Below are 27,647 nucleotides of genomic sequence, written 5' to 3'. Positions count from 1 at the left end.
CACAAAGAAAGGTAAATGAAAGTGGCATGATTAGAAAATTAAAACATTTGCTGTGCCAGAGAAAGTATTTTGCAGACATTTACCAAATCAAGACTCACCTAAAACACAGTGAGGAAATGAGAGTTGGCTTAATGTCTCTCCCCGCCCTGACTTATATATAAATACGTATGTAATAGCTGTAACAGTGATGAACTATTTACTTGAGAGCCCGGGGTTTCCCTGCACACAGATCAGGGCCACGTTCACCCATCCTCTCCCACATTTGCCAGACTTCCATCTCTCAGAGGACCACACCCGCAGCCCCCTCGGCACCTCCCCGTGGGCCCCCCTGGGGAGATCACCGGCGGGCGGAGGTGGGCAGACCCCGGGGGCTCCGCAGGCTCACAGCGGGGTGCCAGCAGCCCCGTTCCGCCCCGCTCGCTGCTGAGCGGGGCCCTGAGGGGGCCGCCGGCAGAAAGGGGCTGCCTCCCCGCCGGAGAGGGGCCGAGGCGGCTGGGGCTGAGGGGAGGGGGAGGCCGGCGGGAGCCACCGGGCCCTACCTGGCTACTGCCGTCACCATGGCCACCGCCGGAAGTGGCGGGAGCGTGCGCATGCGCCTGAGGCGCCGCCCGGGGCAGGGGGGGAGAGGCGGGCTTTCCACCCGGGCGCCCAATAACAGGTAGCTCCTCCGCGAAGCGAACCGGAAGTCGTAGCCGGAGGGCGGCCTGCCTTCGCCGGTCCGCCCGCAAGTGCCGCCCGGCCGGGGGAGCGGCGCTCCCGGTCCGGGGTTCCCCCCCCCCCCCCCAGCGGCGGGTCTGGCCTTCCCTTCCTTCTTCCGCCCGGCCGGGAGGTGCTGCCTTTCCCAGCCGCAGCGCTAAGGCCGAGGCTTTTCACCGTGAGCGTGGGACTCCAGCCCTTCGTATGGGTATTGCTTATCCCCTGTCTCCTTCCAGGGTCGCCTCCGGCCGAGCTGCTCGGTGGGGTTTGCTGCACGGGGCAGGGAGTGCCCGAGCTGCTGTCGCTGGGGCCAGGGAAGGCCAGAAATGGCGGGGGGGGGGGTGGTAGGGAAATGGGTAGGTGGGTGCAGCGTGGCTTCACCGAGCGCCTGCGGTTGAGGCTAATTTTTACTGTCAGATTCAAGACAGAGAAATGCGGCGGTTCCTAAGCAGTCGAGCTGGGCGGGCTGTGTCTGTGGGTTGTTTTAGGGGAGTCTTCTGTAATTACGAATTTGACCTCCAGACAGGATCTCTGATGAGCTTGGAAGGCTTCCCCTTTGCAACGGTCATTATTTTATGTGTACCTTGCTGATTACACTGACCTAAATTCTGTTCTCTTCTTTTGATGTCTCTGCATGAAAGTTGAAGATGGAGAAACTGCATGCGACGGGACTGTGTGCAGTGCGTGGCTATGAGGAACAATGGGTGAATTCCTGCAGAAGGAGCAAAAGAGGCATTTCTGCAGGGTCCCTTTCAAAGCCGTGATCTGGCTTTGAAGATCCCCTGTCATAATCAAAGGGGAGGTCTGATCTCTCAATTTCTAAATGAGCTCTGTGCAGTGATGCTCACAGACTGCAGCAGTGGTATGGAAGCATTTCAGTTTGTGATGGAATGGGGCCTGAATGTGCTACCGGTTCTGTAGCTTTAAATCTCCTCATTGAGGTAATGGCACTGATAAGGAGCAATAGAGCATTGCCAGGCTGTAGCACAAATCTGACCAGGCCTTTGGAAACCCGAGGCCCCAGTGATCCCAGAAAGCCCAAAGTCCAAATGGACTCAGTGGTGTAAGGAGCTTTTGCCCTGAGGAAGGAAACGGTGCACGGCCTCATCCCAGCACAGGGAGCTTTCCCACCTATTTGTTACGGTGTGCGTGAGCAGAAGATAGATTAACAGAGGCAGTCGGAAATACTTTAGTGTTATCCAGAGACAAAGGCAGTCAATCCCAGATGTCTTTCCCTGTGAACAGCAGCAAGATAAAGCATAGTTTTTTATGACACCTATTTGAAAGACAGTTTTATCGTAAGTTTTTATAATAACAGTGTTCTGCTACTCTCTTCTAATAAGGAAAATACGCTGAAGCTGTGAATTCATTTCAGTAAGTTTGCCATTAGTAAGGGATCAATATTTCAGGAAAAAGGAGAAAAGAATTCAAGATCTTCCTAAAAAATCACATTCTGAAAGGTCTGATGGTAATGCACTTTTCTGGCTTCAGGACCAATGCAAAATGAAAGAATCAATTTTATTTACACATATGATGTTGAAAAACAAAACCCAGGTAATTTATGTCATGGCAACCTTACTGGAAGCTGTAGTCAGTTCAGTCTTCTGAAAATCAGAGCTGGAAAAAGCCATTTCAGACCATCTTTCCCACCAAAGCGGGGCAGGATGAGCTGTAGCCTAATGCATTCTCCTTCTTACAGGACAGCAGTTACCCGAGAGCTCCATCCAAGCTCCTGTGGTCATTTACCTGGTATCTGCCAGCCTATTTATCTTAACAGGGAATCCTCTGTCACCAGACTGGCAGGTGCTGGCAAAGTTGATTGAAACCAAGTGCCCTGCAATGATTGTACGAGAGTCATATAGCAAAGGGTTAGACTGGAGTTGCAATTAGAGAAGGAAATTCATTGAACTAAGGCTTGACTTTGTTGCTTTGATTGGGATTCCGTTCTCTTAGGTTAACCTAGTGTAATTAGCAGCAAATTCACCTTTGATTCAAACCTGCTGATTCACACGTTGCACATTGGATGGCTGTTAGGTGACTTACTTAGGTCGACAGGCCTTTGTTCTCAGAAACATTAGAGGGGAATCTATCCTGAATCCAGGACTTTTGTTTTGGAGACCATACAGGCCCGACTGGTAAATGTTGGTATAATCTTCCAAAGCTACGCCTGTTGTTTTTGTTAGCACTCAGTCTCTCCTCTTTTCTTTCTCACTGTGTCAGGCCAGAACTGCAAAGGGCTGGAATCCTTTTTAGCATTTCAACACTTCCTTGACAAACATCCTGCTGTTCTGTCGCTGCCCTCCTGAAGTGTAGGAGCTCTTTTTTGAGGGGGAAAAAATCTCCAAACTCAAGGAACTATTTGCACTTGTGTTTGGTGGCATCTGCTTTACTGCAAGCATCACTGAGTGCAGATCTACAGCCTTTTAACCCTATTCTCTAGGGCAACAATTTTGTGCTCTAGTTCTTCCAGGCTCTTATTTGTCACCTTTTTTCAAGGAGTATAAGATGTAGCTTCTTTCCTAAGAAAAGCTTTGGTTGCTTACCCTAAGAGCAAAGATCTGTGCAGAAATCCCCAAAGGATAACAAAAACCTTCCCCAGGGAAAACATCCTTGAACTAGTTTGAACTGAAAGCTCCCAATTTCACAGTGCCTTTGGCTGGAAAATGTAAATATTCAAAGGGCTGGGGCATGATTAAAGGTTTTCTTGTCTCAGCCTCTGATGCAAGAGTGCAGACTCTCCTCCTCCCCTCCCTGCTTGCATGGATTGGATTTATAGGAGTGAATGAAAACAGACTAGGGCGTTAGGGGAAGAAACAGAGATCTACGGTGGAAAACAGAGAAAGAAGGGCTTCTTGGGTTTTTGCCATTCTTTGCCCCTGCAGCTCTGTGCAGATCAGTTGTCTGTGTCCCTTCCAGGCAGTGGACCCAAGAAAATGGTCTTGATTTTTGTGCCAGTTATAGTTCTGGTTTGGAACTGGGCTCTGACTCAAGGACATCAAATTCCTTTCGGAGAACTCTTGCTGGACGCCCAGTCGCTACTTCTCTCAGCTCTTCTGTCTGGGAGAATTTTGCTGTAGGTTCAGTTCACTGCACTCCCAGGTTTTTTGTACCAACCTTTTTTTTTTTAAGTTAGTTTCTCTGAGGTTTGGTTCCAGTTGTTTATAATTACTGTCTTCTCCAGACACTGCACTGCAGCATTTCCAAGCTCAGTATGAAAACCGTGTAGACTTAGTGAGACTGCATTTCTGATGTATTATCATGCTGCAAATCCCTGATCTTTGCAGCTAACCCAAAAGCCAGGGAAGAGGGAGCAATATCCTCTCCTGCTGCAGCTAAAGATCCTCAAACATACACCACAACCATTTTAACTGAGTTGAATGCCTCCAGGGGAGATGATAGCGATGTTTTGTCACACACAGAAATAGAGACATGGCAAAGCTGAGGTACCACTTCCATTGCTTTAGTTGCTGAGTGGACAGCTCAGGCCCGATGTATAGAAATTTCTCCTACCTGGAGCTTTGCTGATCTCAGGATATCCAGCCCCATCTTTCCCTGCTGCCTTTCCTCTTTGTTTTGGAGTGGTAAAAGCAGGTAAGGTCTGAGGGCTGGGCCCCTGAGAGCTGTAAAGCAGCAGGTACATATGCAGAGAAGTGTATAGTTTACCCCTCTTCTGCTGTTTGCTGGGTTAGGAAAGAGTTAAATGACAACAGAGGGAGAGGCTGTGCTATTGTTCAGGCATCCCTGGGTCCAGGGTGGCTGATCTCTATTCCCGGATCTGCCTCTGGCTTCCTGCATGGCCTCGGAGCAGTCACTTACCTTTTCTTTTCCTTAGCTTCCAAATTATAACATGGAAATCATTCTCTTCCTGTGGTTCCTCGTTCCCTGCGGGTTTCAGGGTGGCTGAGATTCTCTGGTGGGAGATGATGGGAGGAGGAGAACACAGTTCCACTGGAGAAATATTTACACAGAGGGTAGCAATTTTTGGACGTGTTCCTGTTCACTCAGATACAGCGCGGGCTGTGCATATGGTGATATTTGGTTTTTTTAGTAGGCAAACCGGTGGTGAAAATCAAATTCCATTTGTCGCTGATGCAGCTGCCCGAGAGCAATGCCAGCTGCAGTGATCCTTTTCTTCACTAGATGGTGCTTTTGATCAAAGGTTTGAATAACAGCAGTTCTTTTCTGCACAGAATTTCCTAATTTTTCTTCCCCAGTCTCCATTCCTTCCCCCTCTTCTTTCTGTGCTTTAACACAACGGGGGACACTTAATGATGCTGGATATTGAGCAAGGCTAATCTGGTGGTAATACAGGCTCCAAGCCACCCGCACCCACCAGCCAGCTTGTCTTCTGGGCTTTGGTTTCTGAAGCGTGTATCAGTGCTGCTGGGCTGTGGCAGAGAATTGAATTCTTTCCGTGTTTTCTATTCCCATAAGGAAAAGGCTTCAAAGAGCAGGTCCCCTCCCCCTCTCTGCTGGTGAAGGGCATTTAGGGAAGCTGGGAAAAAAAATCCAGCTCTGACAGACGCATTTATTTAACAAACCACTGCCTCTCCCTACCTTAGCAGAAGATTGGTTGTTTTTTAAAAAAGGGAATTGCTGCTTTTATATCCATCTTTGTATTCAGAAGATGGTTACCTAGCCAAGGTCATTGCTGCTGCGTGCCAGTATCAAGCAGCGAGCCAGCCTCCTCTTCCTTGAACGAGCACTGATTTCAGTAAGGTTTCCCCAGGTAAAGAATGGGAACAGGCTCGAATCTGCCAGTGCAAGGTCCCAAGCCGCTGCTGGGTAGAGAAAGCCACAAGAACAGCCTTCCCTTTTATAAAGGCGGCAGAGGAGATGAATGAAATTGTAATCAAACATTTCCTGTGCAGACATGCACGGGGATCCGTTACGAGCTCGTACAGTATGAGGCACAGCAGGGTGTGCGGTGGTGTGCTGTCATCATCCATGACAGCGTGTGCGGGGCAAATCGGGCTGCCTGCCCCCAGCACCCCGATCTAGCACACACAGATGATAACCATCCTGTGCTGGCCCCTTCTGAGTCCGCCTTGAGGCTCTGGCCCCTCTGGCACTCGCCTGCAGCGATGACGTTTGCTCACATCCACGCGCTCGCAGGGCTACCTGCAGCCTGCTGTGCCCATGCCTTCGTGCCAGGCTTCCTCCTCGCACGCTGCAAACGTGCATCCGGACACTCCCATCGGGGAGGTTGCGAGGTTACATCACTTACAGCTCCCTCCCCGTGGAATTTTACAAACATTAATGAATGGGGCTGGATTGCTGCTATGACGCCAATCAGCCATGCACAGATTTATAGTCTGAGGCCAGGAGAGATTATGCTTCTGCCTCTGGCACTGCACCGATGACAGCAATTTCTTGTGTGCGCTGACAAGCCCACAAGGCCAGTGCCCGCAGCAGCCCTGTCCTCACGTGCTGGATGTTATGCTTATGGCAGTGACGTCCCCACAGCAGGGACACAAGCTATGCTAAACTGCAGTGTGACACAAAACTCCTCTCGGGACTGGGAGCTGACAGTGATTTCTTTGTCATTCCCCTGTTGTCATCTTCCCACTGCACATACATTTGTTCATCGTTAGTAAGATATTGCTGATGACTAAACCCTGGGTCTGCATCACAGCGAAGCCGTTTGAAGGAGCAGCCCAGAACTGCAGGGTTCAAACTCGTAAGAAGAGTGAGAAGTGGGGACAGTGCGTTTCCTCACATCTAACTAGATCTGGAGAGCAAACCGCTCTCCCAGTCCCTCCTGGCTGAGAGGGAATTGCATCACTGGCGCGTGCAGATTTTTTTTTTTCCTGGAATGTGCTTGTTTTATTGTTTTCCTCCAGTGGAATTTGCCAGCATGTCCCAAATTATGTGGTTCAGAAATTTAAAAGCAACATACCTGTGTGGGGGAGAGAATGAGTGGTTTTCACTTTGCAATCTGGCTCTTCCCTCCCTCCTCCCTTTTCCCCACATCCCCATGTGTTATGGAGCCAGCTGCTCCCGGAATAGTTTGGGAATGAAATGTCACCGTTTGAAACTGGTGAGTCACACTTTTTGAAGGGGGCGGGGGGGGAAGAATATGAAATCTTGCGGTGTGGCAGAGCGTCTCCTGGTGAGTACAGAGAGATTTTTAAAACCACAGACTCCCCGATGATGGAGTTGAGGGGCTTTGAATAAAGGCTGCTGGGTGTGTCCATGCTGCTTTTTGCAGGAGAATCTCAAAACCCTCTGCAAACTTTAATTGTCTTCCTTAACATGCCCACTGCAGCTGGATCCTAGTGCCTCCTCCAACAGGACCCGGCTGTATCTGTCTGACAACACATCTACAGTGACTCTCTTAATTAAGTCTCCCCGCACTGCTGTGAGGTATGTAATTACAGTGAGACCTGACTTAAGCAACCACTCGAGGGACTAACAAAAAAAAAATTCTTTACCAGAGCAGGGAGGAACAGAATTTTACTGAATACATTTTGGGGGATATTTTAGGGGAAGTTTATTAAACAAAGGGGGTTAATTATTCTGGTTTCTTCTCAGTGTATCCCAATATTAGGATGATGCCTTTAATATACTGTGTGTTAACATAATCAGGATTTTTTTCCCTTCTAAAAGGATACTTGAGATCTTTTGTCTTTTAACAGAGATTGCTATAAAAAAAGCATCAATTAGTGCAAATGGTGGCAACGGTCTTGCGAAATGAACTATTGTTTATCAGAAGCTGAGTAGTTGTCCCTCCCTGCCCAAGCCCTGTCCAGTGGTGAATATATTTAGTCAAAGGGTAACATTCAGGATTCCTGCTCTAGGGTATTATAACCACCCATTTTCACGACTCTACATGGCAGCTCTGCCTAGTAGGTACTAGGAATCGTGTATCTTGAACTCAAGTACCACAATAGTTGCAATACTAATGGTGTCTCCCAAAGAGCTCTAGCAGTTCCAGGCAGACTGATTTTCCATGTCGCTGTCAGAGGTCTCTGTCCAGTACTCGAGGTGGCAGGCTGGGCTGTGCGTCACCATTCTCAGCCCAGCGTATTAATCTAAACTGCCAACTATTTCAGGTTGCATTACTATTCCAAGCACTGAACTGTGGTGGCCACGGAGAAGATATGCCACCCATTTTGCAGCCTCTGTCTCAACAGTAATGATCTCCAGCTGAAGGACAGGAAGAAGCTGGAAATAGTAGTATCATAAATAGTCCCAGTATGGGCTGGCAGCCCTCCCCTCGAGTTCCACCTTCAGTGGCATTCTGAATACATGCTGTGAGTAAAACTCCCAAATTGCAAGCCAAGCTATGCAGCTAACTTGGTGGGGATTTTGCAAGCGTAAGCCCTAGGGGGTTTGATGCCATCTCTGTCTGTTTTATTTGGAAGACTGAGCTAGTAGCAAGATTTTATGAAGTGTGCATTTGTATCTCAAATTTTAGATAGTGTTAACTAGAAACCCACATATTCTGTCGTCACAGGATTTGACAAAATTAATCTCTGGCTGCAGAAATTTGCTGCAGAGCCTAAGATTTTGTTCAAGACAAAATAAAACAAACCCTGTACTTCATGGCCTCAGAGACAACCTTGAGAAGTCAAATCTGGGTGCCATGCCACATGCCTTTTTCTCAGCAGCAAAGCCTGCTTATCTGCCCCAGTCTTTTCTCTTTTGTGTATCATTGTTGCCCTTTTTTCTTAACTCAGACTGTTGCAGTGATTTGGCTTACACTGCGGGTCTGCAAAGAGTTGAACCAGCAACACTGCAGGAGCTGTAAGTTGCGGCAGCGACGTAGGAGTGAGCCAAGGAACCAGGTAAGACAAGGGTACCCCTACAGGTACCTGCTACGCCGTCAAGTTTGAACTTGCAGATATTCCAAACCAGTAACTCTAAGAGATGTGAATGGCAGTGGATCGTCAATTCTGAAGCATAATGACAGTATTTTAGTGCTTGATATTGTCTTCTTAGCCTCTGCTTCTGCTAGGATAGGTGTCTGCCTGGCATGTTTACCTCCCCAGATCCCTAATGGGGATTCCCTTTAGCTTGCAGCTTCCTGCAGATAACTCCCAAGATAATGCTGGGCATGATCAGTACAAATACTCCCTATTGAAAAGTAGCTTATTTCTTAGAATGAGGTTAGTGTCATTTCAAATTGAGTAACAAAAGATGAATTTACTGAGTAGACAACTCACTGAAGTACTGAATTCAGTAAGCGTTTGAAGTTTCAAAGATAGGTGATGGTTTCTTTAACACTTAATGGGTTTTTGCCCAAATCAAAGGATTTTGCCTCATCACCTACAGTGGGATTTCCCAGGGTGCCTGAGACCACACATCCTCAGCCTCTTAGACCGTGGCAAAACTGAACAAGCATTTTAGTTCGTTCTGAAAGGCCAAGATTACTACTGATTTGTTTTGGGGGAGGAAGAAAAAAAAGGACAACCGAAATGACGTTGGACATTCATTAGCGAAGCATTGTCAGAACACAATAGAAGAACTGACAAAAGCCAGTCCAGATTCTGTGGTATTTCCTAAAGGGCTCCCTCTGGCACATGGCTATTCCCTGCCAATCGTTTTGTATTGTTTTTGATAATGAATAGAAGCTGAACAGATGATTGTTGCATTGTCCACTAAGTGATTCATTTACATTAAGCAGTGCTCCAAAAGTAGGCTTTGGGTGGACTTTTTTAGTCACTGAAGTTATTTATTTGTACAGTTTAATTACCATCTTTTAACTCTCCACTGTACATAATGATTTCCTGATTGCTTCAGCTAAATTACACGGGGTGTGAAGTCACTGGTCCAACAAGCCCTGACATAAGAAACAGCATCTCTGCATTTTCAAAGATGCTTAATTTTGAATGGCCACCTCCAGAAGACTGCTCCTGATTTGGGAAGGTGCTGAGGCTCTTAAGCATCTGCAGGTCCCTAGTGTCCTTGGCCCCTATGTCTGAAAGTTGAAGCACAAACTTTGCTGCATAAGCCATCACAGTTCCATTGATTGCCTCGTTAATCTCTCAACTCCTGCTGCGTGTCTGCACCAAGGTTTCTTTATTAACCCAGGGCTTCCATTACAATTTCAGGCTTTTCTTACAGAGGTCAAAAGTTTTGTTTTCTGTTTTGTTTTGTTTTGTTTTGTTTTGTTTTGTTTTGCAGGGTGTGACAGATGTTATGTGCTTGAGGGCATATTGACAGTACTGCAGTTAGAAGAACTTCAGTGTAAGAAGCTATTTAGCCCCAAATTCACATCCAGAACTGCAGGTCCACTAATTTGGATGTACTAATGGGTGGGGGAGAATGACACATACTGACGGGCTTTTTGATGGTTGAAGAATCGAAGGAAATCAACACTCTAGGCCTTTCCATCTCCATTTCCATCTTTCCACCTTGTCTGAGAAGTTGCATGACTTTGCATTTGTTGAGTAGCTGTAGTTACATCTCAAAAGCCCTGATTTCCTAGTTACTCTCTGTTCCCCATTCGATGTACCACAAAGAGAAGTTCAGTGTGGGCTTTTGGTTCTGCCTGTGTGAAAAAGTAGAGTCTGGGGCAAGACAGCAAAATAGTGATGGGGGAAGGGAACAGTCCTAATAGTCTCGAGTTGTTCATGTAACATGCCCGAGGTTTAAATCTCCCAGGGCAGAGCAAAGCAGCCTTTGCAGTCTTTTCTGACATTTTCTCAGTCCCTTCTCCATCCAGTTAGCAAAAATGAAATCACCAGTCCTGTGCCTAGATATAAAGGAAAGAACAGAAGTTTGTTTTGAAGAGTTTATATGCCTGTACCTGCCAAGATGAGGCAAGAAAAAGATCGACTCTTTGCCACCGGTTTCCCATCAGCTCATAAGGCAAACGAACAGGGAGGACAAGTACGCTCCAGTACCACTGTAGCCTTTCAGCTGTGAAAGACATCGCACTACAGCTCTTTGCATTCTCTGCTGCTCTAGCTACAGAACCTGGGCAGAAGCTGCTGCATGGCTACCTAAGGTTTAGGCTTCTGTGTGTGCTACATTTCTGTTACCCTGCTTCAGAAACTGCCTTTGCCTGGTCTGTGATTAAAGCAAACTATCCACCCCTTAGGATCTCCCTGTGCTCTAGCCTTCTTTTGGGTTATATGGCATCTTCACAAACCCAGATAAAACTCAGCAGAGGCACAAATAAACCCAGCCCTCCCTCTGCATAAAACCACAAAGCATTGCTAGGGTTTTCCCCACTGCCTTCCACTTTAACCCTCCAGCATTGCTCTCCTTGTATTCTTGCTCTCCCAGGAGCCCACATCGCTCTGTGTTTAGTGGCAGGCGATGAAATCAAACCGTGCATTAGCAGCTCCATAATAGCTTTGCTCAGTGGAACCCAGCTTCCTTCATTAATCCAGAAAATGAGAGTTGTTTTTGTACATTTGAGAAGCTAATTATTTAAGTGCTGGGAATTAAGGCTCATCAGATACTGGAGACTGATTTTGGTTTTGCTTCCCAGGGGATGGAACGAGATGGAGGGAAGTTGGTTTTGCACAGGTGTGCAGTATGGTAACTCACCAGTACTTGGAGCAGGGAATAACAGTGTGCAGATCCTTGTCTACCTTAAGCATAAAAGCCCCTCTTTTTGTACATCCCTTTTCTTCCAAACATCAGCCAATGATTCTTCCCATTCGAACAGATTTTTTAAGTCACCACTGATCAAATAACTCTATAGCTTTATTTTTTTCTACCATGAAAAGATGCACCCCACTTGTGGTTGACCTAGCCTGAATATTTTGCAATAAAACAATAATGCCTCTTCTCAGCTGGATTTTTAGCGAGGGAAAGCGGCTCATATCAGTTGTCCTTCTATAATCAGTTATCCTTCAGCCTTACCTTTGATCACCATACTCAGAGAGGGGTTTAGATTGAACAGCTGCTACCTAACCTAACAAGGGACCTTCCAGTGGCTTGGGAAACAGAAGATGAATTGGGTGAAAACCCCCCTCGTCTGTGGGAAACCACAGAAGAGGACAGATCTGTTGTTCTAAACAAAGTTTTTACAACAGAATGACTTTCAACAGTAGATGGGTGCTTTTGACATTCTTCCCAGAAAATGACAGAGAATCTATTGATGCTATTGCCAATAACTATATGCTAAAGAATGGGGATTTGGTTCCGATAGTGTCACTGGATGGATCCACTCTTCATTACAAGCAGCTTGCCAAGAACAAATTTTTCGTTTTTATTGAGATAGCCAATGTCCTGTGTTGTCTTCAGAGACTAAGGGAGTGAACTTTTCTGTGTGTTCAGTTGAAGCCAGATGTTAAAGTATTGTCTGGATGTAATTGACTTGACAAATAGCAGGAGTGACATTTTAGCTCCATTTAAGTCAGTGGCAGAATTCCTGTTGAGTTCAACTGGGGCCGAGATTTCATCCTGTGACAGTGCTGACGGGAAATCTAACAAATGATCTTCAGAAAAGTAAGTGCGGGCATTCTGTTTTTCTAGGACTCTTTTCAGCCTATGGGCCATGAATCCTTGGAATTCTGTGCACTACTTTGAAGAGGTCTGCAAAAGATCACAAAGACAAGGAAGCTTATTGTCAGTAGATTTAAATTGGCTATACAGGGGTCCATGATTCCAAGGGAAAACTTCAGGAGTCGATTACAAAGTTCTAAGTCAGCTCGATCCGTTGAAATCCACCTATCTTTGTACTCCTCGGACTAACAAGCATCCTTCCGGCAGGACCTGTGCAGCCGAACAAACCCTTTGTGATTGAATATTGTGGATTCAAGAAGCCGCTCTGTCCCCTGCACTAGGACTGAGCCGTGCAGAAACCTCTGATCTGGCACCTATCAGGTGCTGTTACCAATGGATTGGGCTGAAAACAAAAACTTTGTTTTAGAGAAGCTCGTGTAGCTGGGACTATACAACCAATTCGGTTTTGTAGCAAGGTCAGTACTTTGTCCCCAAGGTGAATGAGCAGGTACACAGTGTTCTCCCTACAGACTGTGAGGTGTCTGAAGTATCTCAGATGAACTTTATTGGGAACTAAAGGCAAGCAGCTTCAGGGAGAATCATGCAACAGATTCTACCTATGATATCTCCAGAGGTTTAAGCCCAGCGGTCAGACATAAAACCTGATGTGCTTTAAAGGCTTTGGATTAAGTAATGGTAGTACTACTTGGATGGAGGTTCATAATGCTTGGATGAAAAAAGGCTTGAGCTAGGAAAAAAAAAATCACTAAAGATTTAAAAATAGAGTAATTTTAAAATGTTAAAAGTGTTCTGTTTAGGGTTTCAAAAATTTTTTCCTTGTGGGTTTTGGTAAGCAGAGTTGTTCTGTAAGTTCTTTCCTGATTGTGGAGAGAATTTGTCTTTTTTAGAGTGCCTGAAAAAATGCAGGAGAGGTGCTGAGGAATCTTCATGTATTATGTATTGGTTATTAGCATGGAGGATCCTTGTGCTTGCAGGAGCAAATAGACTCTTTGTGACGAGAACAAGATGCCATAACTGGATATAGCATTTTAGCCATATGCCCACAAGCTAACTTCTCTGTGTCTCTTACTAGAAGATGAAATGGGCTTCATATCTGGAGACGTGGGTCCAGGGAAAGCCAAAAAGGAGTGAGTGCTGAAGTCCAGCATATACCACAAAATACCCAAGCCATTCTTCTCTCCTCTTTATATGGAGGAGTCCCTGCTTAGTCCCTGAATAGCCCCCTTCAAATCCACTTTTGGAGCCAGGGTTTTGAGCCTCTTGTAGGTTCAAACTTAAGACAGCTTCACTTGTAATCCAAGTTTATATGAGCTATCCAGGTTTATCCTAGCTAAATCCTTGATGTTGCTCATACATTTGATCAAAGGGAAAGGTTCATGTTTACCTGAGAACTAAATTGGACATTTTAACACATATTGTGTAGAAAAGCATGCCCAAGTGATAAAGTAACAATTGATTCATGGTTATCCAGCCCAGTCTAGAAGTGCCACCTTGGGATGACATGGATCGAAGATACAGTTACTTTGCTTTTCCATGTGAAGAACGCTGCTTCTTCCCAGCTGAGCTATCATGTAACGTAGATGACTCTCTGGAGGAAGACTTTGCTGCACATTTGCAGTATGTTTTAGCTACTATCAACATTTATATTCCATTGGCATTTGAGGGTAAGCACTAATTAGCATAATCATCAATGCTTTAAAATTAAAAATTCCTCCAAGAGACACAGGAGGGATTGAAACTGTTTCCTTCCCCCAGAGGCAAATGCTTTCCCAAGCTATCTGCTGCACCAAAAGGTTTTATTCTAGAAACATTCCCAAGCTATGCCCAAGAGTAAATTAAACTACAGCAAACTTGTAAACTCGTGTGTGTGTGTGTGTGTGTGTGTAGCAAGCAGGCCCTGATTTGACAAATTACTACGTGACAAAATATTGTCACTATTTTCCACTCCTATTTTGTTTTGACTGCTGCTCTGTGCTGCTGTGTCACCTTTACTGTGTGGGCTGGAACAATCGAGTCTGAAGTTTTTATACTTCACAGGAAAGATTCTGGTGTCTTCACAAGATAGAAAGCAAAGGGTTGAAGGACACTGCCCCCTTCTAGAGCTTGCCTCAAGCTCCCCAAGTCAGGAGCTGGCCTCAAAAAATCTCAAGAGTCATTCTTTTCTACAGTATTTTAGAGTGGATTTTTACTCTGGTTTCAAAATTATTCACTGACAACAAGAACCTCAGACTGGATTTCTGCCTTAAAGAGACTCCTCTTTATGGAGAATAAGGTGCCAGGAAAACCTTGGGGGAACTTCAAGTTTGAAAGGTAATGTCCATACCTTGGAAATGTCTCCTAAGAGTCGATCTTCAAATTTCTACATTCCTGCCTTTGGGAGGCGACAGTGGGCCTCAGCTCCCATTGATAGCAGGTGTGGTCACGGATGGGTGTCCTGCCTGCGGGTTCCTTGTGTCTCAAAGAATGCTTCTCACATCCTCAGCAGGTCCATGAAACCTCAGGGAGCAGGAATAGTTAAATGTTGTAATTGTTCTTGAACTGGCCAGAGAGAAGAATTAGTGTTTTTCCAAAGGAAATATTTCCTTGAGAGGGAAACACTAACAAATGCAGGTGTTTCTTAAAAGAAAACAATTGTGTTTATAAACTCACAATTCTTGTTATTTCTGCGTAAGACAAATGCCACCACACCCTACATTGAGTAAACATGGGGACTCTTCGTGAAAATTTCAGAATCTGCAGGGCATTGAACGTATGTATTGTCTTTTTGGTATCCTCTTTTTTCAGAGAGATGGACTTAAATTTCATTGGCAGAAATTCTGTCTTTTATCTTTATCTCCTGTTTTGATGTGGTAGCCATGGAGAAAAGCCCAAGATTAGTAACAGTAGGTTGTTGCAGAATAAGAATAACTCTCTACTTGGATTTAGACTGTAGTAATATCGGGGGTTTGTTTAACTGGAAATACTCAGATTGCATAGAATAAATACTAGATGCTGTTAGGACATTAATCACCCATCCCATTCACTTCTATCCACCTTGAACTAAATGTTGGTAATCTTTAACTTCTGTCTGTTCTGAGGGATGTTTAGGTGGCTCTCACAGGGTACGGGGTGGCTCTCTGTGCCTACTACTTTTGAAACGATGGTTAGTTCTCCTGAAGGCCAATGTGTTTATACTTTTGCCCTGCTACAGACATCAGGGCACCCAGACCCTTGGAACTTGACTCAGTTTGGCTAGTAATGAATGAAATGGGCTGTATTCTGAAGCTGAGATGCCTCGGGCTCCACGAGAAAGCCAAATTAAAAAAACACTGCCTTAACAGCAGTGTCTAGCAACGAGTTTCCAGATTCCCCCTGGAAGCCCACAGTGAGAAACTTTAGAGAAAGGAAGGGGGTGCTGAATCTTTTCTCAGAGAACGTAGGAAGCGACTGAATGCCTTTGGCAGTGACATGGGCTAAGAAAGCAGGAGAATGGTAGGAACAAAGACACCACACCTTGCTCTTGTTTGCTATCGGCAAAGCAGGCTATGGGTGGGATTAGTGAGTGTATGACCATAAAGTTTTAGTTTCCCTAATGCAGCTGATAGCCATGCTGTCTGGTATATTACTCGATTTGCCTCTCCTCAGCATCTCAGCACATAGCCTCATGCAGGTTTTGCAACTTTTCTTTAGAAAATGATTTTGCATTTTACAGCAACATGCAAACCAGAGCTCTTGCAGCATATTTAGGAAGAAAGGAATTTACACTGCTTTTGCTGGCATGACATTCTCGTATGACAGAGACACATAGTGACACATAGAGATAATATCACGTATTGTTAAGTTCTACCAGTCAATGTGCTTCTACAACATATATCTTGTTTCCAAACGATTGCAGCTAATGTCCTGTTTTGATTCATGGTGATGGAAACTAGGTGTGGATGACTAGCTAATTTTACGGCTACAGAGAAAAGGCAGATTGTCAGAGACCAGGGTCTGCTTGAAGATCGGCTTCTGAATTAAAACTAATCGGTAGCTTCCTTTGATGGCCCTTTTTGTATCTGGATGAGAAAGATCCAAGAGAACTCATTTTTACTACTTATTTCCTTCCTTAGTTTGAGCAGATGATGTCAGAACGCCATCATGACTTACGTACATTTTTTTTGAGAAGATAGAGTTGTTTGATTAGTAAATGTAAAAGATCTATATTTTCTGCTGGTTTTTCATTGCTAAAGATGTGGTAGATCTTAAGATCAAGGTTATTAAAAACAGTTTATGACATTTCTTAGGTGAGACACTTTTGAATATGTCTACTGTAGGTTTGGTGTTAAAATCAGAGTGATATTAAAGAGTATGTCTCATGACATGTAAGAATTTTCTTTGGTATTGTCTTTGTGAAGAGATGACAAGTGTGCAGCATTTGAGAGTACAATTCTCTTACAACTGAAGTGAATAAGGAATATTAACATTGACTTAGTGGAAGTAGAAAAGGATCATCACTGAATAATCTGTGAGGCTGTTTTTTAACATCAGGACAGCCTTCTCGCATCTAAAAAGGTTTCACTTTAGCTCAGTTATTACCAATTACTGTAACACGTAATAACCCCCACCAATCCTCCCTGGACAAATTAAAAAAAAAAAAAAAAAAAAAAAAAAGTCCCTGCTCTAAACAGCTTAGGAGCTAGGACAAAATAAGAGGGAGCTTTTGAGAGCAGCAGAGCTCAGGGAAACAACCTACTAATCATCAGGTAGACATTGGTATTGAGATGTAAGTAGTTTAGTGAGCCTCAGCTTCTTTGTGCGCACTGCAAGCAAAGGGTTCTGATGAGGAGTTCAAAGGAAGGAAAGAGGAAGCTACGCAGGTATCATCAGGGAGCTTGTCCCAAGCATGGGAGAAAATATAGCTTAATTGGTTCATACTGCTTCTTATGTTTATAAAAGAGCCATTCAGACTGTGGGGAATGACTGTCTTAGCAAGACGTCCAGCCGTTCCTTGATGTGGTAAACGCTCAACACTGGGGTCATTAAACTGTATTCATTAGCATCAGGAAGGTGTCGCGCATGTGCAGGGACCTTCTCACACAGAAAGGACGAGGGCTTATAAGTCCTGTTACGGCTCATAGTCTCTCTGATGCATTAGGGTGAGTAGGTGGTGTCAGAGCTGCAACGCTTGAGTGACTGTGGTTGGAAGCATTATGTTGCAGAGTCATGGGTAAAGCTGTCTCTGAGGGTGATGGGTTAACACGTGGGAAGTATGTGCAGCACCAGTTCTTGTTACCTTTTCAAGAAGAGGTGTAGGTTGCACGCTCGCTATGACGACTCAATAGGTCTAATGATTATGTAGGGTCAGAGGGTATAGCCTCACTCCAGATTTCGCACGTGATCTTCTGAAACATTCAGCGCAACTAGCAATGGTAGCCGTGCAACTAGCAACGTCTACCAGCTTGTGTACACAGCGGGATTATCGGGCTCTTTCCTTCTCTGGGCATCTTTTTTTTCTCCTGTGGGTCAATTCTAGTTTTATTGCTGGAGCCATAATCCCCGAACTGCATGGAAGAGGGATGTCAGGGAGAAGCTAACAAGCAGTACGCGCCAGGCAGACTGAACAATCCCTGTTACCACTACAGGAGGTCCCCCATATGGCACACAGCTATGCTGGCAGGACAGCGTGGCCTGCTGCTGCTTCGCAATCTGAGGGTATAAACTCAGGTCTTTTGCTAGCCCTATATTCCCTAGTTGCTTTGCCACCAAACCTTATGGTTACACATGAATCATGAAAAAACATCTCTTACTACCAGATACCCCGCTTTCTTTTTAAAATGGCGGCACCTCTAAAGAAAACGGAAAGTGATTCTGCCCTCAGGTGATAGTTGCAATTGTCTTTGATTTCTGCAAGTTGCAGCAGTAGGCCGAGGAACTGGACGGGGCCTACTAAAAATCTGCCAGGTAAGACTTCAAGGTTATAGCTCCTGACAAAATGTAAACAGCACGTATTGAAAAACAGATTGATAAAATAATGCAGGGGTATGTAACCACTACCTTTCTTGTTGCACGATCCTTCCAGGGCTTGTGTAAGAAGCTAGTCTCTGCAAAGCCTCCTGCCTCTCTTTTCACAAATCATGGCAGAATTCCCATCCTTTTCCTCTTGCCTCACTCCACCATTATGTAACCCTATAGCATGTGTGACATACAAGCTAACAACTATGAACAGATTCAAAATTTTTTCAGTGTCTTCTCATTTCCTTGTATAGTCATTTATAGGAAAAAGCTGAAATACCACCAGTTCTGGTTATACAGTACTTTTGTTTCTTCCCTGTGGAAACATCAGGAGAGAAGGATGGCAGTATAGAGGGACCATATATGGTCCTCAGGGCAAATCGGAGCGTTGCACAGATCTTCTCCCCAGATCCCAACGATCTCGACGCTCGGCGAGGCCTGTTACACCCAGACCTGCCCCTACAAAGCCGCACTCGGCTTTTTGAACCTGCGAACGACAAGGAGGGGGAAAGCCCTGCCTCTCGTCTTGATTTTGTCCCGCAATACCGGCTGACCTAACCGCAGCCCGCTCTGGCATTACCGGAGCCACCCCCGGGCGGGAGCCCTGAGCAGCGCGGAGGCCGTTAACAGCCGCCACCACAGCCGCCCGGCGCGGAGGCCAAAGCAGCCAGGCAGGGCCTCTGCCAAGCACACGGGGGCACAGGCGGGGAGGCAGCCCTGCCCCGGGAGCGGGAGCCCTGCCCCGGGGAGCGGCCCGGTCGCCGCCGCCCCTCTCCCCTCAGGAAATCACTGAGGGAGCAGCAAAACACCCGGGACCAGCGGATGTGACAGCAGCGCTGCCCCCACAGCGCAGGCTGCTGCTGGGAGGGACCGCCCCCTCAGCCGGCCATGGCCAGTCCCCTCTCGCCTTGGAACGTGACTGACGACCGTTCCAGCCAATCCCGCCGCAACACTCACCACACAGGCCCCGCCCCTTCTCTCCGTTGGCCGGATGTCCTGTCAATCGGCCGAGCCCTTCCCGCCCCTTTCCGGCAAGGGGAAATGCTAGGTAGGAAGGGTGGAGGGGGAGAAGAAAGGGAAAGAAACCAATGAGGCGCTAGAGAAGGACACCTCTGCGGCGGAGTGACAGGCGGGGGGCCAATTGCCGCGCTCCTTCCCCCTCCGGCTCCCTCCCTCAAGGGTGGCGGGGCAGAGGGGGCGCACCTACCGCCCCTTCCCCGTTGGTCTGTCCCACTCCGGGCCTGGCGGGCTAGGTTGAGTTAGCGGCTCGGACCATTGCTCACGGCGGGCGGAGGGGGGTGCGGGCGAGGAGGAGGAGGAAGGAGACGACGAAGGAGGCGGGGGGGCGGTTTAAAGAGACAAGAGCCGGGCGGGCGGCCGGCTGGGGGAGCAGGAGCGGCGGCGGGCGGAGACTCGCCCCCTTCCCCACACACGCTCGCTCACACCGCGGCCAGGGTCGCCGCCGCCAGCGCTCCCCTCCCCTTCCCCTCCGCCCGCCGCTTCCACAGCGGCCTCTATGAGGTAGAAGGGAGCGGCGGCCACTCCGGGGGCGGCAGCGGCCGCTACAGCCGCCGCCTCCTCCTCCTCCTCGCCTCAGAGAGCCCCATCTTTGTGTGTGAGGGAGAGGGCGGGCGAGAGGGAGTGCGCGCTGCCCGCCCGCCGCCGCGCTTTGTTCGGAGCCGGGGGGCCGTGGCGGCGCGGAGCCCCGGCTCTATGTGCCAGCCGCTCCCCGCGCCCCCACAGCAGCCCGCGGGGGCGGCGGAGGCCGCGCGGCAGGCGGCGGCGTGAGGGGCCGGAGCCCCTGAGGGCGGGCGCGCGGCGGGGGGGCGGGGGGGGCGCGCGGGCGGGCGCGCGGCCGCCCCGGCCCGTGCCCGCGTCCGCGTCCGTGCGGTTGCCGCGGAGGGGGGGAAGGGGCCGGCTCGCTGCCCGCCGGCCCGGCCCGTCTGCGGGCGGATTGATGTGGGGGGGTCTGACATGAGTCCGCCGGCGGCCGGGTGCTGCCATGTGACCGGCTTCAAGGTGGAGAACTGGAAGCAGAACCTGCGGGCGATTTACCAGTGCTTCGTGTGGAGCGGCTCGGCCGAGACCAGGAAGCGCAAGGTACCGGGGGCGGCTCGCATCCACCCCCCTTCCCCTCCCGTCCCTTCCCCACACGCGCTCCCGTCCCTTCCCCTCCCTCCCTCCCCCGACCCACCCGCCCGCCCTCCCTCTCTCTCTCTCTCCGCCGCCGCTCACACGCACTCCGCCGCCTCGGCCTGCCCGCGGGTGCGGGGAGGGGACGGGTCCCCCGCCCTCCCTCCCTCCCCACGGGGCAGGTGGGCCCGAGCCTCCCCCAGCCCCGTCCCCGCCCCGCCGGCAGGGAGGGGGGCCCGGGCTCCGGCACGCGGTTGCGGGGGGGGGGGGGGGGGCGAGAGGGAGGGAGGAGGAAGCGGTCGGTGTCTCCGGGGCGGGGGGGGTTGGGGGTTGTACAGCGGGGCCGGTCACCGGGATGGAGGAGGCAGCCAGCCCCGGCGCCTGCCGGTGGGGCCTCCCTGCCTGCCACCTGCCCCGGCGGCGGGGACGGCTTTCCGCAGCGGGGGCTGTTCAGCAGCGCCGCCGCCTCCTCCCGGAGGTGCGGGAGGCAGCGAGGGTTTCCCGGAATACGGCGGCGGCGGCGGGGTGGGGGGGGAGGGGAGGCCCGGGGCAACGGGCACGTCCGGCCTGCGGCGGAGCTTTGTGCCGGCGGGGCGCGGCGGGGAGCCCCGTGGGGGGCGCGCCCCGAGTCCGGGGGGGCTGCGGTGGGGCCTCCCGGAGCACGGCGGCGTGTGGCGTGTGCGTGGGGAAAGCGGGGAGGCACAATGGCTGGGAACGTGTCTGCGGGTCCCGGAGGCGGGGTGTGGGGGGAAACTGGTTTGTTTGTTTATTTATTTATTTTCTTCCTTAAAAGAAAAAAAAAAAGAAAGCTGCTCGTTCTGATAATCCACTTGGAAAAGGGGATTCCAGCTGTAGTGGGGCGGGGGGGAGAAGAGGAACTGACTCGGTCTGGAGGACACGGAAGGGGAGAGGGGAGTTTGCTCTCGGAGTGGGTTGGTGCTTGGGGCATGCACTGCGCAGGCAAACACCAGGAAAAAAAATCCGTGTTTATGAGGCAAAATGCAAGAGGAAGAGCACTTTTTCCCACGTATCTTCTAAAATTACATCCCTATCCACGTGCATGTTTCTGGAGGACTTCTCTCTTAACTATGCAACTAATTACTGTTTTTCCCTAGAATCAACTAGTTTTTACTTGAAAGTGACTTGGCAGATTTCTATCAGTCATCATATTCATGACTGAGGAGGGGAGCGCAATAGCTACACGTAGCAAAACTTGGTTTTTGGGACAGCACAGATTGTGTTTGTGTTGAAGCAACCCATTGAAAACTTTCTGATCCCAGTTGCTTTGCGTTGAGCTGCTCAGCTTATTATTCATAATAGAACTAGAGTATGAAAGATGTACTTTAGGGGTGAGGTGGCTAACCATTTTTCTGTGTTCCATTTATGTTCTCAGGACAATCCACTTTTCCAGTTTTTTACTTAAAGGGGAAAAAATGGAATCTGAGAAAAAACATGTTTTACATGTATTTAGTTACTTGATAGCCCTGCAAAATATCGTCAAACTAGTTTTCAGTATTTGTAATCCCCTACAAGTCAATATTATGAAGTAATTAGTCAAAATCTGGTTTTATTTAGCCTTTAGTGTGTCAAAATACAAATTGGTATATAATATGTGGTACTTATAGCTTAAATGGAGGGAGAAATACATGTGCTGTGGAAGAAAAAAATGACAAGTGAGGTAAGAAGACATCTCAGACAAATATAAATCAAGTGTTATGTAAATAAAATTTCAGTAGCAAAATTACCACTTTAGCTTTTTTTTTAAATGTGGAGCATCCTTTGTAACCTGCATACCATTTGTATGCTGCAACGGTTTGGTTTTTTTCTTCTGAAATCTAATGGTAGTGATGTGTTCATCATTGCTTGAAAAAACAGCTGGGAATAAATAATATTCCACTGTAATCAATCTGTTCTCACTTCCTCTTTGCACAGCCAGGCTCATAAAGCAGAACAGGATTGTTTCAAAATTATCTATCATCTCATGGAAAACATCAGTTTTCCAAATACATGCTAAAAATGCTTTTTTCCCCCCTCCTTTTTTTAAGCAGGTTACCAGTCTGAAAAATAGTTGGATTCCTGAATTCAGCCAACCTGAAATATGTGGGAGTACATGATCACATATAGGGAAACATTTTGGCTAGCTGAATTTGGGGTTCAGTTCCCGGTCTATATTCATGAGGATTGAAGAAAGTATATAAACGACAGTTACAGTACTTAGCTCTCCTGCATATGGACACGAGACCTTCCATGGAATTTTTCTTTACTGAAATTCTCTGTCCGTATGTATACCTTACAATTTTATATGTAAAATTTGACAAACGGTATTTTCTGTTTGGAGGCATGTTTATAGTCTGATAACTAGAAAACAATCCTGTGTCCTTTAATATTTTACATATACATATATTATGTATGTGTATGTATATATTTTTGGGAGCATAGCTCTGACTGCTTAAGAGCACCTATTTATTGGTGTGGATTCTTGTTCTTAATCCTAATCAAAAGGATGAGGTCAATTAAAGGTTTGATAAAAGATGATTTTCTTTTCTGTTGCAAAATCAAGGACAATCGCATCATTCATTTATCACAGAAAACATTCGACATACATAGTTGGTCGTTAATGGGGAGTGTTGGTCAATTTAACTGTTAGTCAGATGAACCTAGCTGTAAAAAATGTCTTGGCTGTCTGGTGATAGCCAGATGTAAATTGTTAGGTTTCTAGAATGGTAATGTACTATCCCTCCTAAGGCTGTCTTAAAAATCTAGATAGCATTGGAAACTGCAGGGGGCAGAAAGTGTCCGTTCCTCCTGCTTTACTTACACTGCATTATGCTTTGGAAGACCATTTTAATGCTGCTTGCTGTTTGCTATTCGTTTTTAATACGTACCTTTTCTGCAAATAAGCTTTTATGAGCTTCAGCTCTCGGTTCAGTATGCTTTACAGCCAGTGTTTTGAATACAATAGCTGTAAAGCACAGTTAGTAGTTGGAAAGCTATCTCCTGAACGTGTATTTGAATTCTCAGTCAGAAGCGAGAGGTAATTATGTATATACCTTTGTAGGTACTGGAATTCTGGTGAAGGTTTTAGGAGTATGTTTGCTTCTGAAGCGTTGTCTGTGCCGGCATTTGAGCTGTCGTCATGGTGCATCATTGTATCTACATGAAGGAGCGAGGCTGTAGCTTGCCTCACCTCACTGCATCTTGGCCAAAATAGTGAAGTGCAGCAGTTGTAGTCCATGCTGTTCTAGGCAAAGGCTTTGCCATGGTGTAAATGTGTTGCTGATGGTAAAGCCTAAGCGAAGACAAAACCTGTCTGTCACACTGAAGAGTGGAACAGGAAAAGGGGTAGAGGAAGAAATCTGAAGAATGACTCTTGAAATTGTAATAATTGTGATTAAAAGTTGGAACTAGATTTCAGGGCTTAAGTTGCATGTAAAGTGGCACAAAATGAGGGTTGACTGTCTTGGCTTTAGGACTTTGACCTGTAACTCTTGATTTTTAATTTGTGATAGTTAGAATCTGTTTAATAAGCTGATGGCAAAGCTCATGTTTCTGTAGGTCATGGGCTTTACCTTGAATATTTTGATGTGGAAATTACCTCACGCTTAATTAAGTAACACTGTATAAGAGGTCCTTAAATTTGACATGACTGCCCCCCATTCAGGAATTACGGAAGAGACAGGGGATGCTAAAAAGACTTATGCCAGCCCTTCATGTCAGCTTTTTCCATTTTTCTGTAGGGTCACACTTCAAATGCTTTGCTTATTCCTTTAGAATTACACAGGAGAAAAACCTGTTTTGCAGTGCTGAATGTAGTTTTTGGTCCCCATCAGTGAGCAATTAGACATGTAGATGTATCTTTGTGTCTAGGAGTTGGTAAGTAATGGTTTCAGTGCTTGAAGGGCAGCTGAATTTACAATTAAATTCTGTCTTACTGGACTATACACCTTGGAGGAAAACTGTCTTTCTTGTTCTGAATGGTTCTTATTATCACAGCTCTGAAAAGGCTCTTGATGATAAAAGTAAACTGGTCATCGTGACCATAGTCATGATACACACAAGGTCCTATCTGGAATTTCAGAATGTTTGTTCTGTGCTTCTACCAATAGATCAAAGAATAATTGCCTGTCAGGGGTTGTACACTCTCATTGACAACGGGTGCGTTCTAGCATATTTCTTCCTGTTTGAGAGCTTCTGTTGTTTTTTTCCCATTATTCTCTCTTTACATGGACCCTCCAGACTGATTGATGCTTTCAGATATGAAGAAACGTTTTCTTTTATAGGTGACGACCTTTCTTTGGTATCCTTCTCCCTATGTACTTGAAACTTCAATCCTTCATTCCTTATAATATTTGACAGATAATTGATTCATGGATACTTAAAACTGAAATGACTTTGGTTCATTTCCTAACTTTCAAAGTAGAAAAAGCTTCATAATATCTTAGCAAATAAATGCCATGTCATGTTTTCAGTAGAAAGTATTGTGGTTCACAGTCTAAATCAACGTGTTAAGTTCTTGCTAAAATGACCTTGCAGTCACAGGGTAAGCTAGCGGTGGAACTTCTCATCTCACGCCTGTTGAGGCATGCTCGCTCACTTGCTTTCTTCCTTACAGCCTTGCCCCATATACCTGTCCAGGAACAGGGAAGTGTTGCTTAGGCGATTTGCTTTGTACTGTAACAGATGGGCAAGGAACCTTACCAGGCTGCGCCGCCTTCTCAGGCTCGGTGTTTTGATTGCTTAAATTAATAAGGAAATCTTAGCATGTTTTTCTTTAACGTTTTTAGCTTATGCACCAAACTTCTGGATTACAAATCCTGTGGAGAATTTGAAAGAGGAGTCCAGGATTCAAGAAGCGTGTCTCTCTTTCAGCTGCATACTCCGCTTTGGCTGCCTATGTGAACTGTCTGATTCACTCAGGAAGGATGTTCTTCTTTGCCATGCGTTGTGGGGACTGCCTTCTCCCTGAAAGCCCATAAGAAGTGTCAAAATCAGTTTCATACCTGAACAATCTTCCTTAGTTCTTAACTTCTAAGGAGTAAAAAGGTCCTTAGACCTGCTGAAGGTAATGTTCTCTTTCCTCTTGGTGTGAAGACATGATCTTTGGTGTGAGAGAGATCCAGACGTGAGATTTTAGCTCCATACACAGCAGAGCCTTGCATATGTGGGACAATCCAGATTGAAAACGCTCCACTGAGCTTACGTCTCTGGTGCCGAAGAAGAATCTAATACAAGACCTTCGTCTTCCTAGTGGTGTTAATCCCTGTTTTGTATCCTCTACCATGTTTTTTAAATAAATGGTTGGTTTCTGGGCCGAAGGTTAGGAATTAGTCTTGCGCTGTGAACTTGAAGGTGGTGAATAGCAATTCTTGAATGGTGGGATCTGAACCATCAGGACTTACCGAACACTTGCTCATATCTCTCTCAGGTCAACACTTAGTCCGATTTGAAGGTTACACAGATCTCTGTCATTGAAGCTGACTCATGAATAGTAGTCGTATTGGAACCATTTCCTTCTCTATTTTTTTTAATATGGATGGAGAGACAAACAAACACAATAAATGCAGTTTTCCCCATACTTTTGTTTGTTGCCTATTGCAGAGAAAGAAGATGGATCTGCACAAGCTGACGAAGGAAAAAAATAGGGATATGCTGGACAAGAAGGCTTCTTTTTTTCTGTAGTCTTATCAGCAGTCAAGGCTTGCTAATAGCCAGGCTGTTTGTCAGGAGCAGTTGTAGCATCTCTTTAATTTTGTCTGCAGTCAACAATCTTATTTGCTTGATGTTGAAAATGTTGAAAGCTTTCAAACTAGAATGACAGCTAGTAGTGTGAAGGTGAGCAGAGTGGAATGGCTTTGTTTGATTTGTTGGACTATCTGTTGAGCTTTATTTTAAGCCATCAAAGCTTTAAACCCCAAACAAAGGTTAGCTGATACCCTCATTTTTGTTTCAGGCCTTAATCTGTAGCGTTAACATGAAACCAGAGCTGCAAATCAGTTTCAAACCTTCTACCCTCCTCCTTTCATTTGAGGATTTTCTGTCTTAGTAACTGCAGTAACAAATCAATGGGTAAATGCTACTTACTGATAGTGGAAGTTGCCTGCTTATGAATTGCTGACTCCCCTTCTCCTGACTTACTACTACTTGAGTCTGAGCAAAAAAAAAAAGTATGTTTTCCTTTGGGATGTACTCTGGGGATCCTGATTCGTAACAAATGCTGTTGCAACTGTTAGTTTGATTCCTAATGGTGGCTGTGATGGCTAATTTGTTTTAAACCAGAGAAAGATTAACTCGGTTTAAAAGCTTGTGTTTCTCACGCTAAACCTAGCACCCATAGTTTTTCCTGCTTATATGCGATTGACTTGGAACTATGGTTTCTTGATGTCTTTTTCCTGGTAGATGTAGGGCTTTTTTTTTTTATTGGTCCTACCTTTCCGTTTCATTTGACTGGTAGCTACTTGAAAACGTTGGGTTTGGGTTTTTTAATACTTGTATTCCTGTGGTTCTCGAAGTATTTATAATGCCTGTAGCACGTGGCAGCATCTAAGGTGAGGAGATACATATGTTCTCTTGCTTGTATATCAATTATAGTGGCATTGCAAGAAAGGCAATCTGAAGGTGAGCTGTACGCATTTTGCTGGATTTACTAGAACTATATTTTTAAAAAGTCTTTTTTTTTTTTTCCTTTACCATGCAAAGAGCCATTGTTGTTAGAGCCTTTCTAGACTTGGACAGAAAGAGCTGCCTAGAGCAGCTATCTCCAATCTCTTGTTAACCTATGGGCAGTGGAGCTAAGTGAGTGAAATGCTATGATGACATTACAGTTTATTGTGTTATCCTGGACTGTGTTGTCAGCAAGCAGTGCTGGAGCGTAGGGAGAGCCATATGTTATCAGAGAGGCCTGAATTGGGAACCTTTTCTTAGCAGAAGCAGTTCTAGAAGCTGATAGATCTGTTCTGACTGGATGAAAGCTCTGTCTTGGTAGTTGTATTCTTTTACATATTGATTTGGCAGTCCTTTATGTACACTCTGCTTAATTCAAGATAAGAACTTTGCTGCTTTAGCTAGTAATATAATCAATGTTGTAAAGAGTTACTCATTGCAAAATTAACCTGCACTCTCTTTTGTTCAAACCACATTTTTTTCCAAGCGGTGGTACTACATTAATGCAACTTGCGTAGCAACTCCAGAACAATCTGTGGTTTACTTTAGTGCTAGGACAGCTTCCACCATGTTGATCTCTCTCATTTAAGAAAAAGAATCATTTTATCTATTTCAAGATCTATTTGACAATCAGTAACGTGAACTGTTACCAACTGATAAAGTGAATCTCAGGTTACTTTGAGTCAACGGGTGTCTGGTAACTGATGAGCAGCAAACAGTCTATCTTGTCACATTCTTTTGTGTGTGAAACACAGCAA

General features: G+C 46.2%; 1 protein-coding gene and 1 long non-coding RNA gene across 6 annotated transcripts in view; both read left to right on the top strand.

Annotated features, from left to right (window-relative positions):
• The first annotated feature begins 6,810 nt into the window (after positions 1-6,810).
• LOC127022416 (uncharacterized) lies at positions 6,811-16,443 on the top strand. 2 transcript variants are annotated; one of them, XR_007767340.1, is made up of 3 exons: positions 6,811-7,062; positions 8,379-8,486; positions 12,133-16,443. It is a non-coding gene; the product is annotated as an uncharacterized LOC127022416 (long non-coding RNA). The 2 variants fall into 2 exon arrangements; XR_007767339.1 differs by lacking the exon at positions 12,133-16,443 and adding an exon at positions 9,826-10,236.
• Positions 16,444-20,113: 3,670 nt separating this feature from the next.
• Positions 20,114-27,647, top strand: part of USP22 (ubiquitin specific peptidase 22) — a 113,638-nt gene continuing 106,104 nt past the window's right edge. For 3 of the 4 annotated variants that reach the window (XM_050905926.1, XM_050905925.1, XM_050905924.1), the window contains exon 1: positions 20,114-20,196. Coding sequence is in view for 1 of the 4 variants with exons in the window: in XM_050905927.1 (XP_050761884.1) it covers positions 26,041-26,061 (21 nt within the window). In the remaining 3 variants the exon portion in view is untranslated. Of the gene's footprint in view, positions 20,197-26,033; positions 26,062-27,647 lie in introns of those variants that run through there. The other variant, XM_050905927.1, reaches the window with a different exon arrangement.

Source organism: Gymnogyps californianus, chromosome 15 (genome assembly GCF_018139145.2).
Source record: "Gymnogyps californianus isolate 813 chromosome 15, ASM1813914v2, whole genome shotgun sequence".
Taxonomy (NCBI): domain Eukaryota; kingdom Metazoa; phylum Chordata; class Aves; order Accipitriformes; family Cathartidae; genus Gymnogyps; species Gymnogyps californianus.
Note: the sequence above shows the minus strand (reverse complement) of the source record. Positions and strands in the feature narration are given on the sequence as shown.